The following is an 18,528-nucleotide window of genomic DNA, read 5'->3' as shown; positions in this document are numbered from 1 at the left end:
TTTGTTAAAAATGAGCCGAGGGCTGGAGTTGTGGCTCAGTGGCAGAGTGCTTGCCTCACACATGTGAATCACTGGGTTCAATCTTCAGCATTTAAAAATAAACAAACAAAATAAAAAATATTGTGTCTATCTATAACTAAAAAAATAAAATAAAAATAAATGACTATGAGCTGGGTGCGTTTGTGCATGTCTGTAATCCCAGCAGCTCTGGAGGCTGCCTCCTCTGAGGCAGGAGGATCTCGAGTTCAAAGCCAGCCTCAGCAACTGAAAGATACTAAGCAACTCAGTGAGACCTTGTCTCTAAATAAAATACAAAATAAGGCTGGGGATGTGGCTCAGTGGCCGAGTACCCCTAAATTCAATCCCCAGTAGCATATCATATGAAGAGAATAGCCAGAGCCAACTCAATAGGTCTTACTCTTAAAGATTTTTATCAACACCTTGGCACTCTTTTGCTGACAAAAATGATTCTTAAGCCTTTTAACAGCTTTATGACTTCCTATTTTAGCTCCCCACCTAACATAGCCTGTTATCAAAATGAACTGCCCATCATTTGGGGAAACACTCTGGAGGCTATTTCCTGATATAAGAGCACAGCTTAGTCTCTGGATTAGCACTCATTTAATATGAAACCAAGAGTCAAACATCTCTGAAATATTTAGTAAAATATGACTATTCTATTCCACAATGTTGTCTTCGGGGATATAAACAATCTAAAATAAGTATTTGAGTCGTGCTGTATCATATTAATATTTTCAAAAGAAATCTGATGTTTGGAGTAATAGGCCATATTTTATGGCCTAACTGCAGCAACACATGAAGCAAAGTCCAAATGTGGATCTGAAAAAAAAGATGAAAGCATCATCAGTGATGATGAAAGACTATTACTGAAGTAAATCTTATTTCCTTGAGGAAGGAAGGTACTGAATCTATTAGAATATGCCTTTGAAGGGCTATGAAACAAGTCCTTTATTTCTGAAAAAAATCAAATCATGCTGATAAATTAGTTACAGGGGATACAAAACAGAGATGAATAAGCTAAAAAAAAGTCTCCTTCTGGTTTGTCTTATATATTTTCTAGGCAATATTCTTCCTGATAGGACACATAGCACAAAATATAATTTTGCTGAATATGATAATGCATAAGTTAGAGAAAATAGCTTTTTTTAATATTTATTTTTTATAGTTGGACACAATACCTCCATTTCACTCAATTGTTTTTTACGTGTGCTGAGGATCAAACCCAGGGTCCCGCGCATGTGAGACGAGCACTCTACCGCTGAGCCACAACCCCAGCCCAGCTTTTTTTTTTTTTTTAAGCTGGGAATTTACTATGTTTCCTAGGTTGGTCTTGAACACGTTCACTTGTCATCCTCCTGCCTCAGCCTCCCAAGTACCTGGACCTATATGTGTGCGTCACTGTGCCCAGCTCAAAACAGCAGTTTTACATTTTTATTTATTTATTTATTGGGTACTGTGGGTTAAACCAAGGGTCCTTTGCCATTGAGCTACATCCCCAGATCTTTTTATTTTTTAAATTTCAAGATAAGAGTCATGCTAAATTGCTGAGGCTGGCTTTGAACTTTCAATCCTCCTGCCTCAGACTCCCCAGTCATTAGGATTACAGGTGTGCACCACTGCACCTGGCTAAAACAGATGTTTTTTTAAATAAAAAAATTTTATGATAGCTACAGGTAAGAAAGCCTTGGACTTTCTTTTGAGGTACAAATATTGGCACCTTCACATGGGCATAGTAGATAATCAAAAAATGGTACAAACAATGACCTATAATAGCCTGAGTCTACCATAATCAGAGGGGAAAACACAATCTAGCAGAAGTAGCTATTCAGAGTCTAAGGAGGAACATTTCATCAGGCATCAATAATTAAGCACTCAATAAATACAAAGACAATAGATTAGGTACTGAGGGATCATCCTCAAAGAAGCCCTGCTACTCTGCAAACTATAATCTCATTTTTCTCAAGCCTATACACACACATTTTGGTGCTGGGGATTGAACCCAGGACCTTATGCATGCTTAGCATGTGCTCTATCATTGAACTATACCCCTAGTCCTCAAGACTATATATATTTTATGTAGTTAAACAAAATATACATATAGGGGCTGAGATTGTGGCTCAGCGGTAGAGCACTCACCTAGCACGTGTGAGGCCCTGGGTTCGATCCTCAGCACCACATAAAAATAAATAAAATAAAGATATTTTAAAAATACATGTCTCTTGTAGTAGTATAAGTGTAACATAGGATTTACAAGGAAAATTGTGCAAACAATGTGTTCCTTCAGCCTTTTCCTACTTAAATATCCCATTGGCTCTCTGAAAATAGTATAAAGTTTCTTTTTTTTAATTTTATTTTTTTTAAGAGAGAGAGAGAGAGAATTTTAATATTTATTTAGTTTTTTTTATTTTTAAATTTTTTTTAGTTTTCGGCAGATACAACATCTTTCTTTGTATGTGGTGCTGAGGGTCAAACCTGGGCCTTATGCCGAGCGTGCTACCACTTGAGCCATATCCCCAGCCCAAGTATAAAGTTTCTTGGTGGTTTTCTTTCTTTCTTTTTTTTTTTTTTTGGACTGGGGATAAAACCCAGGGGCTTGTGCAAGCCAGGCAAAGGTTCTACAACTGAGTCACATCCCTGCCCCTAATGTAAACTTTCTTACCCTGTTTTACTTTTTCTCAAAATCCTTTATACTACTTGACATTTAAAAAAAAATTATTAGCTGTCTCTCCTCACTAGAATATAAACTCCATGAGGACAGATATTTCAAATGTTTTCTCTTTTTTAAATTTTTTATTTTAGTTTGTTGTAGATGGACACAATACCTTTGTTTATTTTTATGAGGTGCTGAGGATCAAACCTAGTGCCTCACATGTGCTAGGTAAGCACTTTACCACTGAGCCACAACCCAGCCCTCAAATATTTTTCTTTCTGTTTTTAAGAATAGTTTTTAAGGGGCTGGGGTTGTGGCTCAGTGGTAAAGCGTTTGCCTAGCATACATGAGATACTGGGTTTGATTCTCAGCACTATACAAATATTAAAAAATAAAGATCCATCAACAACTAAAAAATATCTTTAAAAAAAAGAATGTTTTTTAAGATGTTGATGGCCCTTTATTTTATTCATTTATTTATATGCAGTGCTGAGAATTGAACCTAGTGCCTCACACATGCTAGGCAAGCCGCTGATACTGAGCTACAACCTCAGCCCCTCAAATGTTTTCTTTATAGATATAGTCCCAGTAATTAGAACTCTATGTAGCATACAGTGCGTTCTCACAAATATTTGTAAAATTAATAAAAGTGCTGAAAAGACCCCTATGTTAGAATTGTTAAATTCTAAAATTTTGGCATATGTGTGTATGTGTGAATGAATTTACAGATTTTTGTGGCGTAAGTGCCAGTGTAGACCGAGTAGAAGACAGGATCAGAAGCTTGTGTGAGGTCATAGAATGATTGCAAAAACAAAGCAATACTATCAGATGATTGAAGGAATCAAAAACTGTCAGCAAATGGCTTTGAAGAATAAACTAAATGCATCTATCCTTTCATGTCTGAAATTTGATTAAAGTGAACTCAAATTCACTTGAGATTACTTGTGATTCACACTAGCTATCTTTTTTTTCTTCTAGCTTTTAAAAAAAATTATTTTTTAGTTGTAGTTGGGCACAATATCTTTATTTTATTTATTTATTTTTATGTGGTGCTGAGAATTGAACCCAGGGCCTCGCACATGCTAGGTGAGTGCTCTACTTTTGAGCCACAACCCCAGCCCTTCTTCTAGCTTTTTATCTTAATAACAATTTTTAAAACTTAGTAAAGTTCTTTTTCTCCTCCATAAAGAGGAGAAATGTTTTCTTGCAAGACTGAAAGAGTCTTCCCTTTCTATTTTGGGATTTGCCTGAAGTCACAAGGTAGTCTTGGCAAATCACTCTGCTCTATCTCTCAGTTTACTGAGGCTGCCTGGGAATTTCAACTGTGAGCCAAACAGGAAGAGGACTCTTTTACCTAACTCCAAAAGGCCTAAGTCATATGGATGTGGTGAAGTTTCGTGGTAGATATAAATCACTGCAAATGGATTTCCCACAGGGTTGTGGTGGGGGAACAAAGATGTCACTCAACTTCCTCTGCAGGAAAGGGAAGACTATCACAACATAACTGAGCAAATTTTCCAATGTTTGCACAACATTTTCAACTGAAGATACCCCTTCTGTATCCCTACTATATACGAACAGCCCAAACCTCAAATGTAATCAAAGGAATATTATTCATTTGACTCTGGCGAAGTTACACTGTTTAAATGTTTTTAAAAAGTGTCTGTGTTCATAAACATGTATAAACGCAATGGTCTTTTTTCAAAAACTGGTAAAAAGTCATGTCTACCCTGATACTCTCATTTGTGACCCCTATATGGTCTTGAATTCTGGTTGTATAGCTAGTATTCCCTCCCTAAACTGTTCTATGCTTTAGTGCTTATAATCCACACCCCCGCCATGATGTCTCCTGATAGAATTATTCGTTCTGTACTCACACAAATGGAAATAGAAGAGATGAAAAGCCCTGGGGATGCAGCCGTGCAGGTCTCAAAATGATCTGATGCTAAACATAACCTGAACCTCTCTTCCTTTCTTCACTTGGCTGAGTTCCTCTCCTGGCTCAGGGTTAGTGATCTTGCATGGCATAGGAGGCTTAGGACCCAGGGGGCGCCTTTCAGCTGAAAAACACCTCGCTGCAGCAAGCTAGCTGGGAAGCTCCCAGTTCTAAAGAGAGGCTGTTTACCAGAAGAGCATAACAAGGGCAGGTCTGACTGCAAGGCTGAAACTGGGAGGCAAAACCACTGCCAAGGGACCCCAGTCGGTCACTGGTAGTTCAATCAACCTGCAGAATGGAGGAGGCGAGGATGCTGTCGGTCTGGATACAAACATTCCTTCTCAGCAACATACTCCTAGCAGCAGCCCATGGATCTGGAGGTGAGATTACAATATTTCCTTTCTGTAGTGACTTAATGAAGTGGAATGGGTAAACCCCCATTTCCCAAACATGGCCAAGATGACAGGAAAGGAAGCTTTTAGCTGATTTTTGCTGTCCTATGAAAGCCCCCCCCCCTTCCTTTTCTTGCCAGGGACTTGCAGCTCCATCTTTATCATTAAGAACAAAGACAAGTGGCCACTTTCTCTTTCCCTTTGCTTACCCAGGAGTGGATGGAGTCTGGAAGTTCATCCCCCTACTCCTTAAGTTATGTTCTTTTTAAGCCCTTTGCATGATGTGTCCAGCACACTGGCCCATCTTTCCTAGCTTCCTCCTGTAGCTCTCCAGCTGAGGGGAGTGGGAGTTTGGGAGTCACATCCAGGGCAGAGATGAGGCAGGTTCCCACCGTTTGAGGCTCTCCTGAATCTTTTGCCTGACTGAATCAAGGTTTTTGCAGAATTCTCTTGGGAGGGAGTGTTGCCTGTTTGAACTGGCAGAAGGTGGCCTTATCCGTGTAAGAAGGAACACTAGAGTTTATGTAACGTGGACACTTCAACACAGGCATGATTTTCAGGTCTGGCAGACAACTGACCCCAAACTCCTGCCATCTCCTCAGAGACCCTAAGCCAGGACTCCTCCTTCCACGGAGAGGCCACAGGTTCAAAAGTAACAACCCCTTGCTCTGCAGAGCCTTCCATTTACCAAAACAAACAAACAACAACAACAACAAAAAACCGAAGAGAGGGATAGGCACCGGCTATGGGCTTTATTTGAGCGCGCTCTCCCTTCACTTCGGGTCTCACTACAACCCTTCAAATCCATCGGGGTTTTCCACGCGAGAAGAGGAAGATACAGAACGGCCCAAGCACCCCCATCTCACATGGGCACCGCCGGGGTGGGCCTTGGCTCCCCTGACTGCCACGCCCAGAGCCTTCTTTCCGTGGGCTGCCCCTTTCAGGGTTTGGGGGCTTCCTCTTCCTCCCAGGCTGCTTCTGGGACAACGGCCACCTGTACCGGGAGGACCAGCCCTCGCCTGCACCAGGCCTCCGCTGTCTCAACTGGCTGGACGCGCAGGGCCGCCTGAAGTCAGCCCCCGACTTGGGTCAGTGTCCGCCGCGGTGGGGGACCGGGACTGGTGGGCGGTGGCCGCTATCCTGGCTCCAGCCCATGGTGCCTTCTCTCCCCCTTCAGGATCCGGCAACCACAACTACTGTCGGAACCCGGATCGGGATCCGCGGGGACCCTGGTGCTATGTCAGCGGCGAGACCGGAGCCCCTGAGAAGCGGCCTTGCGAGGATGTGCGCTGCCCAGGTACCCGCACTGCAACCGGGACCCTGTAATCCCGGCGGACCCGGCTGAAGCTGAGCGGTGGTTACACCCGCTGCGCACGTGCGGCCGCAGGACGCGACCGCTCCCGCTCCGCCCCCGCGCCGTCTTGATTGGTCAGGGCTGTCTCCAGGCCGCGGGGCTCAAAGCCTATTGGCTGTAGCCACCGCTCGGAGTGAGCTCATCCTCTGCGAGCCCTCGTAAACAACCGTGGGAGGCGAGCCCTGTCCTTCTGAGAGCCGCGACGGGTGGCTCTTGGTGTTCCCCTGCTAGTATGTTTACTGTGGAGAGTATGCATTGTGCTGGGCACACTGCTCACATCCTCCCCGAGGAGAAGCTATTAATTTGAGAGATATGAGCCGCAGAGTAGTTCAGTCACATACTAAAGGCAGTGGCAGGGTTCAGATTTGAATTAGTTTCTTTCTTTCTTTTTTCGAACTGGGGAGTGAACCCAGGGACGCTCTACTACTGAACTCACCCCCAGCCCATTTTATTTTGAGATAGGGTCTTGCTAAATTACGTAGGGCCTTGCCAAATTGCTGAGGCTGGCCTCGAACTTGCCATCTTCCTGCCTCAACCTCAGGAATTGCTGGGATTACAGGCGTGTGCCGCCACACCCGGCTTGAATCCCAGTTTCTAAGACTACAGGAAAGCAGTCTTGTTGCTCCTGAGGCAGCAAGAGAGTTCTCTAGATTTAATGGGATAATCAAAGTAAAGCATTTTATCACAGGGTTTTGCACAAGGCGTGTGCTCAATAAATATGAGCTGCTTGGAGGAGAAATGGATTACCTCTTGGAGTGGAGGTGGGGGGAATCCCTGGAGAGGATGGCAACTGAGCTGGGTCTCGGAAGGTAACAAAGATTTGAAGAGATGAAGACAAGGAAGGCAGGAGAGAGGCCTTCTCATATTTGCCTTGCATCATATCATATCCCAGCCATAGTTAGGCCCTCTCAGGCCTGCTCTTGCCCCTGGGGTAGGTAGGGTTTGATTTCAGCGTTGGGGAGCAACCTAAGTGCATACCCAGTAGCCTCCCCCAACACTTTCCCAGATTCACTGCGGAATTCACTCAGGGGAGTCTCTGATGAGAGCTCTTTCCCACCTCACTTTCAGAGGCCACTTCCCAAGCACCCCCAGATTCCACAACAGAGCCTGAGACATCTGAAGTGCCAGGTGAAGATGAGGTAAAGGCATTCCCTCCTGCCAATGCCCTGCCTGCTCGGAGTGAGGCAGCAGCTGTGCAGCCAGTGATTGGGATCAGCCAGCGGGTCCGGATGAACTCAAAGGAGAAAAAGGACCTGGGAACTCTGGGTATGGCTCCCCCATCCAACTGCCATGGTTGGAATTCATTGAGATGCCATTTGCTGATTTTTCTGGAATGGCTAATAGGACCTTGTATGGTGTCCTTGGCAGGCTATGTGCTGGGCATTACCATGATGGTGATCATCATCGCCATTGGAGCTGGCATCGTCTTGGGCTACACCTACAAGAGGTTAGTAGCTACTTTGGAGTTCTCTTGGGAAGAGAGGGGTCGAAGGGACACAAAGTCAAATCAAACTTCTTTGTGGCTTTCTTACCCAAAATGAATCAAGGTGTTGAATGAAGGAAGACCAGTTCAAGATGTAGAGATGTGGTTCTAGTCTACCAGGTCATCTTGAAAAACCCTTTCCTTTGGTGCCTTTACTCCTTAGCCCAAAGCATTGTGAAATAGAGTTTCTTATTCCTCATTTTACAGATTAGGAAGTCTTTGTCAGAGATGTGAAATGAATGTCACATTGTCTGGGAGTGGCAGGACCTGGCTTTAAATCCTGCTCTTTTGATAGCAGATTCTTTGTTGTCTAACCCAAACACCTGGCATAGAAGTGAGAGGTGCCACAGAAATCAGGTTGGATACTCAATACAGGGACCTGGAGGCTTAAATCTTTTTGTGAATTATAAAATTCTGCAACTAGAAATGGATCCCAGCCCTGTTTTTGCAGATTTTTAGAAATTTTTAAATTTATCCTTTAATTTAATTTATCCTTTAGGGTAGGAAGGAAAAAGTGAGTTGGAAAAGAGTCTGTTTGCTGCTTCTCACAATGTATGAGAAAGTAAAAGGGGCTACCTAGAAGCTCATACTAGGACATCAGGAAGAGGAACGATAATTTTTAAAGTCTTCTGAGATTTGGGCTGGGGATGTGGCTCAAGCAGTAGCGCACTCACCTGGCATGCATGCGGCCCGGGTTGGATCCTCAGCACCACATACAAAGATGTTGTGTCCGCCGAAAACTAAAAAAAAAAAAATATTAAAATTCTCTCTCTCTCTCTCTCTCTCTCAAAAAAAAAAAAAGTCTCCTGAGATGGTGTGAAAGGCTCTGAAAAATCAATGGTCCATGATGAGAAGAGTCCCAGTCATTTTTATAGCACTGGATGACTCTGGAAAATTATTTGCTGTTCTTGAGCAGAATCAGGGGATTTGACTTCCAGCCTCTAGGGTCTGTGATATTTCCAGAGCGTTTGAGGAGTCTCCCTGATAGGGAAGTGACAAGTGGCCCACATTTTCTAGTGTTGAGAGCCGTGTCTGAGGCCCTAGCGCCAGTGGATTCACTCAGCATTATATAAACCTTAGCTGTCCTTAGAGGTGTTACAATCAACCTCATCATTTTACAGATGAAAAGGGGAAGTGTTGGGTAATAATCACTGTGGTAGCAAACACTTACCATCTGCTCAACTGTTTCAAACTCTGTGCTTTAATTCGCTTCTCACAGTCACTCTTATGAGGTAAATGCTGTTATTATCTCCAGTTCACAGATGAGGAAACTGATATGAGAGAGAATAGGTACCTTGCCTGAGGTTTCACACCTAGCATTTGATGGAGAGAAGTCTTGCCCTTCCACTAATAGCTATCTGTGTGAGCTGGGGGGAAGGGAGGAGTGGCACATGCCTGCAGTCTCAGTGACTTGGGAGGCTGAGGCAGGAGGATTGCAAGTTCAAGGCCAGCCTCAGCAACTTAATGAGACCCTGTTTGAAAATAAAAAATATAAAAAGATGATGCCAGGTGTGGTGGCATATGCCTGTAATCCCAGCAACTTGAGAGGCGATGCAGGAGGATTGCAAGTTGAAAGCCAGCCACAGCAACTTAGCAAGGTACTAAGCAACTTAGTGAGACCCTGTCTCGAAAAATAAAAAAGGGCTGGGGATGTGGTAGTTAAGTGCCTGTGGGTTCAATACCCAATACAAAAAACAAACAAACAAACAAACAAAATATATATATATATAAATAAATAAAAAAGATGGGATGTAGCTAGAGGTAAGGCATCCCTAGATTCAATTCCCAGTGCCACCAAAAAAAGAAAAAAAGTTATCTGCATGACTGGGCAGTTGCTTTTGCTTCTGTTTTCTACTCCAGAGCCCTGCTGTGGGGCTAAAGCATTTGACTACTTAGTTTAGTGAATGGTACATAGTAAATGGTCAGTAAACAATAACTATTTTTCTTTTCTATAAAATGTGGGTACTTGACTAGTATTCTCCAAGCCCTGTTCCTTCTCTGATTTTCTGTGTTTCAGGAAGCAGAGGTGCAGAGAGGGGAAGTATTGACCTGAGGGGCATCCTGACTCCCAGATTGAGGTTGTAGTCCATAGTGGGATGATTGACATGGCAGGTCCAGAGACACCTGCTTGTTCATTTCAGAAAGTTAGAGGAAATGAGGTAGTGACCCTGCCCATACAATTCATAATCAGACCTAAATCATGTTAGCTGAATTTAACTCTTGAAATATTTCCCCCGTCCTTTGCTACTGGATAGCATTTGGCTCTCTTCCAGTCTGTGACAGTTTCCAGGCCTTTTGGGTTTTGAACTAACTAAATGTCCTTAATTCCAGGCTCAGTTCTGGTGTCCAATGAGGTTACCAGCTCTTTCTTTTCCCTCCTAGATTTGTTCTTTTAGGCTGTCATGGGACTGCCCTGTGGCTTAGAATTTACTTTCTTATAAACTGAGGGGGAAGGTACCAAGTCACCAGATTTCTCGTCACTAACCACCCAACCACTCCTTTCCTTAGCAAATGTGCTCTGAGAACAGATTGTACAACAGGAAATCACGTGTGGGCTAGAAACAAGCTCTCAGCTTTCATCTCTCCCCAAGTGAGAGAAAATGGAGTGTCCTGGAAAGAGATGTTGGTTGAATGTTGGTGCAGGTGATGTCTGAACCTTGATATACTGTCTATTAAATAGGGATACATCCCCCTCTGTTCCCACGATTATCATTAAGTATTACACATAAGTAGTAGTATACCAATCAGATAATAATCACAATGGCAGGCAACATTTATTTCCTGCTTTTCTCCCCCTGCTTTTTTGTGTGCGTGTGTGTTTGCTAGGGATCAAATCCATGGCTTCACACATGCAAGGCAGGCATTCTACCACTGAGCTACATCCCAAACTTATTTCATGCTTTTTGTTTGGTTTTTTTTTTTTTTTTTTTTTTTTGGAGGGGACTTGAACTCAAAGGAACTTTACCTCTGAGCTACATCCTCAGCCCTTTTTATATTTTGAGACCAGCTTATGGTCTTGCTAAGATGCTGAAGCTGGTCTTGAACTTGTGATTCTCCTGCCTTAGCCTCCCAAATTGCTAGGATTACAGATGTGCACCACTGTGCCTGGCTGTTTTAAGCTTTCTTACTTTTTCTTTTTCTTTCTTTCTTTCTTTTTTCTTTTTTTGTGGTGCTGCTGGGGATTGAACCCAAGGCAAGCACTCTACCAACCGAGCTATATCCCCAGCCCTTCATGCTTTCTTTCTTTTCTTTAAAAAAAAAAATGTTTATTTATTTTTTAGTTGTAGTTGGTTGGACACAATACCTTTATTTTATTTATTTTTATGTAGTGCTGAGGATCGAACCCAGGGCCTCGAAGGTGCTAGGCGAGCGCGCCACCGCTGAGCCACAACCCCAGATCCCCCTCCACACACTTCATGCTTTCTTAATAACAAAGGCCCTACTGTATATTCTTCACTGATTATCTTGCCTAAGCCTCAAGACCACCTTAAAAGCACTATTACACTGTTTTACAGCAAAAAGTTGAGACCTAGAATAGTTAAGTACAATGTCTAAGCTATATAACCATTAACATATGCCTAAAGATTATTAGTATTTCCAAAAAGTCCATCAAAGCCTAGTAGCTTCATATAAATTTGCTTTGAATTGCAAAGGGCAGTAGGAAAAGGAGAGACTTTCCAGAAAACAGCTGGGTTTAGAAGTCAAAAGAAACAAGATCTAGTTCTGGAACTCCCTCCAATTCTGAATGTGATATTAGACAAGTTATTTACCATCTCTAGGCTTCAGTTTACTAATCTGTAAAATGGGGCAAGGAATTAGATATAGTGATCCTCTCTCCTCTAATATTACCTAAAATGACAATACAGTCTGATGGTGGCTATAGGCAGTGCTCGTTCAAATCCCATTTCTGCTGCTAACTTGAAAGGATGATTTAACCTTTCTGCATTTGCCTTCACATCCTTGAAACAGTGATCATAAACAATACTAATATGATTGTTGTGGGATGGAATTAGTGTAGTTTGGGAGTATAGTTGGTGTTCATAACCTATAGTTACCTTGGGAAACCCATCCTGAGCACCAGGGTGGTGTAGCATTGCTTCTGATTGGGAAATAAATAGCAGCAGTTCACAGCAATAATTGAAGAAACCTGCTTTGCCTGAAGGAGGTCTGTGGTGCTTCCATAATCCTGGGAAAGGCGAGCAGAAGCTTCATGCACACCTGCTTTCTCTGGGCGGCCCAGCTTGCTATCAATTCTGGAGCAGTTGGTAATTACTGCAAGCCTTGAACTCTGCCAAAGGCCATGGGGCTTTGCTAATGGGATGGAGCTTTCCCCTAGCTGGAAAGGGTGGCCAGGCACCAGGCTTCCTCTCTGGGGAAGAAGGGCTGCAGGTGGGGGTTGATAGGAACTCAGCCTGGCTGAGTCTTTGTCTTGGTCGTCTAGGCTAGAAGGTTCAGATGGCCAGTCTCCTACTGGGCAGCTCCCTGTCCCTGCTTCAAGTGTAGTGTCTGTATTAGCTCCAAAGGGAGCTCTTATTTTCTGATAAAAAGGGGAGGGAAAAACAGTAAGCCAATACCACTCCACCCCCTTGGGAGAGGAGCTGAGTCAGTGAATAAGCCTTTTGTTCTTTCTTGGCTGCCAGACAACAGCCTGCCTGTCCCCCAACCCTACCAAGTGAGAGGGGGCTGGGCTGCCTAATGGTTAGTGCAGCAGGTCTGGTGGCATTTCTCTGGTCTCCCAAGGGACCTAGGGGTAGCCACTCCATCACCAGAACTCATAAGCAGCATTTACAGCAGGTACGTGGGGTTGGGTGTGCTTCCAGGCTTCTAAATGTATGAGACTAATCCAGACTAGTCCTAGCATCTGCTTCCTTTATCCTTGGTTGCTCTTCCAGTTCAGCTCTGCCTCATTAACACAAATTGATTTTTTTTTTTTTGTCCCCTGAAGATTTGTGTATGATACCGCCTGACAGTTAGCAGCAGCTCACAGCCATATGCTTGGTAAAGGAGGAAGTTGAGAAGCAGGGCTCTCTGGAGTCAGACTCCAAAGCCTCAGTTTATTAATCTAGAAAACGGGGATAACATTATCTTACAAGGTTGGATGTTAAAAGATGGTGCATAGGGCTGGGGATGTGGCTCAAGCGGTAACACGCCCACCTGACATGCACGGGGTGCTGGGTTCGATCCTCAGCACCACATAAAAATAAAATAAAGATGTTGTGTCCACCGAGAACTGAAAAATAAATATTAAAAAAAAGATGGTGCATATATAAAGTGTGTGGCATCCAGTAAGTGCATAGGTAGCTCTTCTCATCCTGGATGATGGAAAGGTCATTTCTTGGTATCTTGCTAGGTATTTGGGAAGTTAGGAGTTCCTGGCTTTCCTTCTTCTTCCAGCCCCTTAGATTTTGAAATTTAGACCTTGGCAAAATATACTTGCAATACTCCATTTTTTTTGTTGTTGTTTTTTGTTTGTGTGTGCTTTCTGAAAACTAGAGATTGAACCCCGGGGTGCTCTACCACTGAGCTATATCCCCAGCCCTTCTTGTTTTTTATTTTGAGACAGTTCTCATTAAATTGCTGAGGCTGGCCTTGAATTTGCTATCCTCCTGCCTCAGCCTCCACAGTTGCTAGGATTACAGGCTTTTTTTTTTTTTTGGTGGGGGGTGATGGTTATGGCTATGTTGCCCAGCTTGGCCTTGAACTGGTGAGCCTCCCTTTTCATCCTCTGAGTAGCTGGGATTACAGGAGTGTGCGATCATGCCTAGCTCATTTTTTTTTTTTTTTTGTAAATTGCCTTTTGGTTTTCTACAGGCTTGGGGGCTTCCTTACTGAAATTAAACCCAGACCTTCCAAATCTTTCCCTACTGTGCTGGGTGCAATGACACACACCTGTAATCCCAGTGACTCAGGAGGCTGAGGCAGGAAGACTGAAAGTTTGAGGCCAGCCTCAGCAATTTAGCTAGATTGTGTCTCAAAATTAAAAGGACTGGGGGTATATCTCAGTGGCAAAGTGCTCCTAGGTTCATTCTCTATTTTGATATGGCCCCAGGAAACAAAAATCCGTATTTCTTCCTACATGAGCAGGCTTGAAGAATGTGGCTTTTTGTTTTATTATGGAGGTAGGTATTTCCTTCTGTGTGGTGGCAGCCCATAACTGATGAAATGTCCAATGAATTTGAGGACATGAATGGGGGGAGCACTTGGTCCAGATAACCATCTTCTCATAAATAGTGTCCCTCTATTTCCCCTTTGAGTGATCTGGGAGACTTTCTGTTGTGGAAGTTGATGGTGTTCAGTACAAGGCTAAGGAGAAGAATGGGGCAGGAGCCTTGGCTTGCACACACAGATACATGGTCACCCCCAGCCACCCCGGGTGACTCAGGAGGAGCTCACAAATCTGCTTCCTATGACCTTACAATGACAGGGAGTCAGAGCATATTTCATGTGAGGGAGCCTAGAGTGTCAAGGTCCCTGGAGATTATCAAATCCAACTCCTTATTTTACAGATGACAAAATTAAGGCCCAGAGAGGAGAGGATTATTGAGGTCACATAAACAATACATGCCTTGGCTGGTCAGTGGGAGAGATTTCTTGGGAAACCAAGTTAAGATAACATTGCTTGGTGAGTCAAGTCATATTCAGGGCAAATCATAATATCCTGTGAGTTTTTACATCAGTTTTAGTATTTTCAAATGATTTCATGTTAATTATGTTGGTTTGAGACAGATGAGGAAGCAAAGCTCAGAGAGGCTGTTATGCCAAGTGTCATGTAGCTTGGCTTAGCCGATATTAGAACAAAAGTAAAGAGAAATGGATGATTTATAGACAGTTGTTAGGCAACTGTGCAAGCTCTTCTTCCTCCAACCCCTCCCTGTCAATATTATTATCCAGTCTCTGGCTGTTTCCATTACACTTCACATCAAGATGGATAGTTAATCCATTTGATCATGGCCATGTCCTTGAGGAAATCTGAAACAAGTTCCTGTGTTATTTTACCATGTCAACCATCAGCCATTTATTTCAAGGCTCCTTCTCAGAGGATTTCCTCTGATGACTGAGCCCAAGTTGCTGGCTTTGGACAAGGATGCCAACTTGGGTCCTGGGTCTTGGTTCTGGTGGGCAGTGTGCTGGGCATTCACCAAGCCCTGTGGTCAGCACTGGAGTGTGGCCAAATATAGTGCAGTCAGAAAACAGGGTTTATTTCTTAGGGGATGACCTTGATCAGTCAGAATTTCTCTGAGCAGCCAGAGCCCACCAATTCTTGGTGAGTCAAGTCATATTCAGGGCAAATCATAATATCCTGTGAATTTTTACATCAGTTTTAGTATTTTCAAATGATTTCATGTTAATTATATTGGTTTGAGACAGATGAGGAAGCAAAGCTCTAGTCCAAAGATACTACATTTTTGGAGTGTTCTTTAACTTCTCTGGGCCATTTAATTATCTATAAAGTGAATAAGACCTAACTCTTAGGGTTGAGCTGAGAATAAAATAAGATAGTATATATAAAGTGATTAGCACGGAGTGAGCACTCCCCATGAGTTAAATGGCAATACCATGGCCTGACTGTGTCACTGAGCATCATGAGAATTCAAAGATATATAAAAACTCTGGGAGGTCAGATAATCATTCTAGTTTCTTCTTGACCTGAACATCCCTCAGAGCCATTTTGGTCCCTTGCATGGGTTGGGAATGGTCCACTGACAGTCTGTGCTCACGCCTTCCAGGACTTTTTTTTTTTTTTTTTAAGAGAGAGTGAGAGAGGAGAGAGAGAGAGAGAGAGAGAGAGAGAGAGAGAGAGAGAGAGAGAGAGAGAGAGAATTTTTTAGTATTTATTTTTTAGTTCTCGGCGGACACAACATCTTTGTTGGTATGTGGTGCTGAGGATCGAACCCGGGCCGCATGCATGCCAGGCGAGCGCGCTACCGCTTGAGCCACATCCCCAGCCCCTTCCAGGACTTTTAAGACAAGAATTCTATCTCTTAGCAGGATGGTCAGATCCATTTTCTAGACAACTTTAAGGATTAGGGATGAAACTGGGTTAGTTCTCTGAATCTGTTGGAACCCTGGACCAAAAGAACAAAACAGTATCTTGCTTTTAAGACCCTTTCCTCTATATTATTTCCTCTGGACCCCCTGCCACTTTGTGAGGCTCATACTGTTATTACCCCCATTTTACAGATGGGGAAGAAGAAATCCAGATGTTCAGGAGCTTCTTGGTGAGTTTAAGGTAGTCTTAGACCTAGGTTAGCATTAGTCCTGGTTCAACCAATAATTTTTATTTTATTTTTATTTTTTTTTGTGGCCAGGGTGAATGACTGCTCTTGTTTGGGCCTTGGGGATGCTATCTAATTGAGTGAAGTCATGAAGTAGGCATAGTCTGATCACTTCCTTCTTTTCTTGCCAGGGGGAAGGACTTGAAAGAACAGCACGAGCAGAAAGTGTGTGAGAGGGAGATGCAGCGAATCACTCTGCCCTTGTCTGCCTTCACCAACCCCACCTGTGAGATTGTGGATGAGAAGACCGTTGTGGTCCACAGCAGCCAGACTCCTGTTGATCTGCCAGAAGGCAGCACCCCCCTCATGGGCCAGGCTGGCACCCCTGGGGCCTGAGCCCCTCCAGTGGGCAGGAACATATATACACTGGTGCAGGACAGCCCGCCCTCCTTCAGCTGGGAGGATCAACATTTTGTGTTGTGGTTAAAACCTAACCCCACTTTTTTTTTTTTTTTTTTTTTGGTGAATCCTCATGATAGAAGCAGGTAGGGCTGTGGGGGAGGCTGAGTAGGGTCCTATCGATACTCATTCTTCATCCCTTAGAGCAAGATTTTGCCTGTGGATGGGGACAGTAGCATGGCTCCCAGAGTGGTGCTGCTGACAAGGGCTTCCACATATTTTCTGTGCCCCTAAAACTGGACTGGGAGCATAGGGAGCTCCCCCAGGCTCCTCTGTGCTTTAACTGTATAAGACAGCCTCAACCTCTGCCTTTCTGTTTGTTCTCCATGAGCTTGAGTGGCATAAACTGTTATTCATAGTTCAGGCCAAGAAGGTCAAGAGGAGGCACTGAAAGAATATAGTTTTTTTAAGTATTTGGGATGGAACGCCCTACTGACCTTTGAGAACCGGAAGTGAGTTTGTACAAAAGTCAGAACTTTGGGCTGAGAACAGGATCTTGGCCTGGGCCTGCTGGGTGTGCTCCAGCTTGCTGGCAGTGATGTGCCTTGACAACCATGGGCCAGGTCTGGGCCCAGGGACTCTTCCTGTTTTGTAAGGAAAGGAAGGGAAGAATTGCACTAAACATTCCACTTAGGAAGAGGGTAAAGAATGATCTGCTCCTGCCTTAGGCCCCAGAGGCAGAGGTGAATCTGGGGAGCCCCAGACCATCTCTCTTCTGGGGTAAACAGTGACCTCTCTTCATTTTGTGCAGGTAGGAGAGTAGCTAGCTAACTTGTGGGAATTATTTACAGTGGGGTCTGGTGAGCTGCTTTTGACTGAACTCAGAGGCAAGGTAACAGCACTTCAGGGCTTGTGCCTGCAGTGCACTTTGGTTTGCAGGTGGCTTTGTAGTCTCCAGGCCAGCACCTTCCTGTGCAGCAGTGGGGTTAGGGTCACAAACCCTAACTTGTAAAACAATCATAGAACATTGGAAAGGACTTTAAGATTCTCCAAGTCTCTTAGACATGGGCCCAGAGAGAAAGTGACTTGCTCAAGGCTATTCTATGGCCAATAGAGCTGAACTTCCTGAGTACAACATTTTCCCACTGCACTGTGCTCCTGCTCAGCAGGCCCTCCAAACCCTGATGTCACACTTGGAGGACTTGGCAATGCTCCCTAGCCACAGAGCTTCCTTCCACTGCCCCGTGTGGAGAGGTGGGTGAATGGGGCCCATTTCCTTCAACTGACTGCTCCCTGGAGCCATTTGCTGAGGGCACCTAGACCTCAGGGGGAGCTCCCCCAGGAGTCCCTTGGTATTAATGATGTTGGGGAAAAGAACATTACTGGTTTCTACTTTTCTATAAAAGGATTTCTCTGTATACATGTTTTATATACCTCATTCTGACACCTGTGTGTAAAGTACGGGAAATTGCTGTGTATTTGACTAATATAAAAACAAAACTCCATGTTGCCAAGCTTTTGTGGGGTATTGCAGGTTACTTTGTCAACAACTATGTGTGAACATTGCCCTTCTTTTCACTCACTCTAGCCTGTACGTGAAAGGCAGCAACAGTTAAATGGTTGGAAATTGCACCTTCTGTGTCCTGTTGTCATCACCAGGAATCTTGCAAGTTGAAGCTGTGGGAAGGCTGGATGTATGGGGGTCTCAAGAAGGAAGTTGGTCACTGCCAACCACCCCCCCTTCAATGAGTTTGAAATGAAGAGAATTAAAATGAACATCCATACTGTCCTTGTTAGGGACTGGACAAATAGATGGGTGACAACCAAAAGAGGAATGGGTATGGTTGAGAAGGATGGATCTTTGGGCTGCCAGGAGCAGACTTTGGCGGAGGAAGCTGTCTGTGGCTGAATCCTAGGGCTCTAGATCGAAAGCTATAACACAGGAATGTTTTTTGGACTTCTGGCAGGGGATTTTAGCAATAGGTGCTCAGGCTCTAGGTATACCCAAGGGTATCCTCTGCCCATGCCCAGATATTGTTCTACAGTTCTGTCAGAAATGGTCACCTCAGATCATCAG

At 43.9% G+C, this 18,528-nt stretch overlaps 1 protein-coding gene across 2 annotated transcripts; it reads left to right on the top strand.

Annotated features, from left to right (window-relative positions):
- The first annotated feature begins 4,726 nt into the window (after positions 1-4,726).
- On the top strand, positions 4,727-17,965 carry Pik3ip1 (phosphoinositide-3-kinase interacting protein 1). 2 transcript variants are annotated; one of them, XM_026408941.2, is made up of 7 exons: positions 4,727-4,987; positions 5,971-6,087; positions 6,177-6,296; positions 7,422-7,619; positions 7,722-7,800; positions 16,018-16,055; positions 16,244-16,351. In XM_026408941.2, exons 1-7 carry the CDS (start codon positions 4,903-4,905, stop codon positions 16,255-16,257), a joined length of 651 nt encoding a protein of 216 aa, XP_026264726.1. In that variant the 5' UTR covers positions 4,727-4,902; the 3' UTR covers positions 16,258-16,351. The 2 variants fall into 2 exon arrangements, with proteins under 2 accessions (XP_026264726.1, XP_026264725.1); XM_026408940.2 differs by lacking the exon at positions 16,018-16,055 and having other exon boundaries at positions 16,244-17,965.
- The last annotated feature ends 563 nt before the right edge of the window (positions 17,966-18,528 follow it).

This window comes from Urocitellus parryii, chromosome 3 (assembly GCF_045843805.1).
Source record: "Urocitellus parryii isolate mUroPar1 chromosome 3, mUroPar1.hap1, whole genome shotgun sequence".
Classification (NCBI taxonomy): Eukaryota; Metazoa; Chordata; class Mammalia; order Rodentia; family Sciuridae; genus Urocitellus; species Urocitellus parryii.
This window is presented reverse-complemented; position numbering and strand designations above follow the sequence as displayed.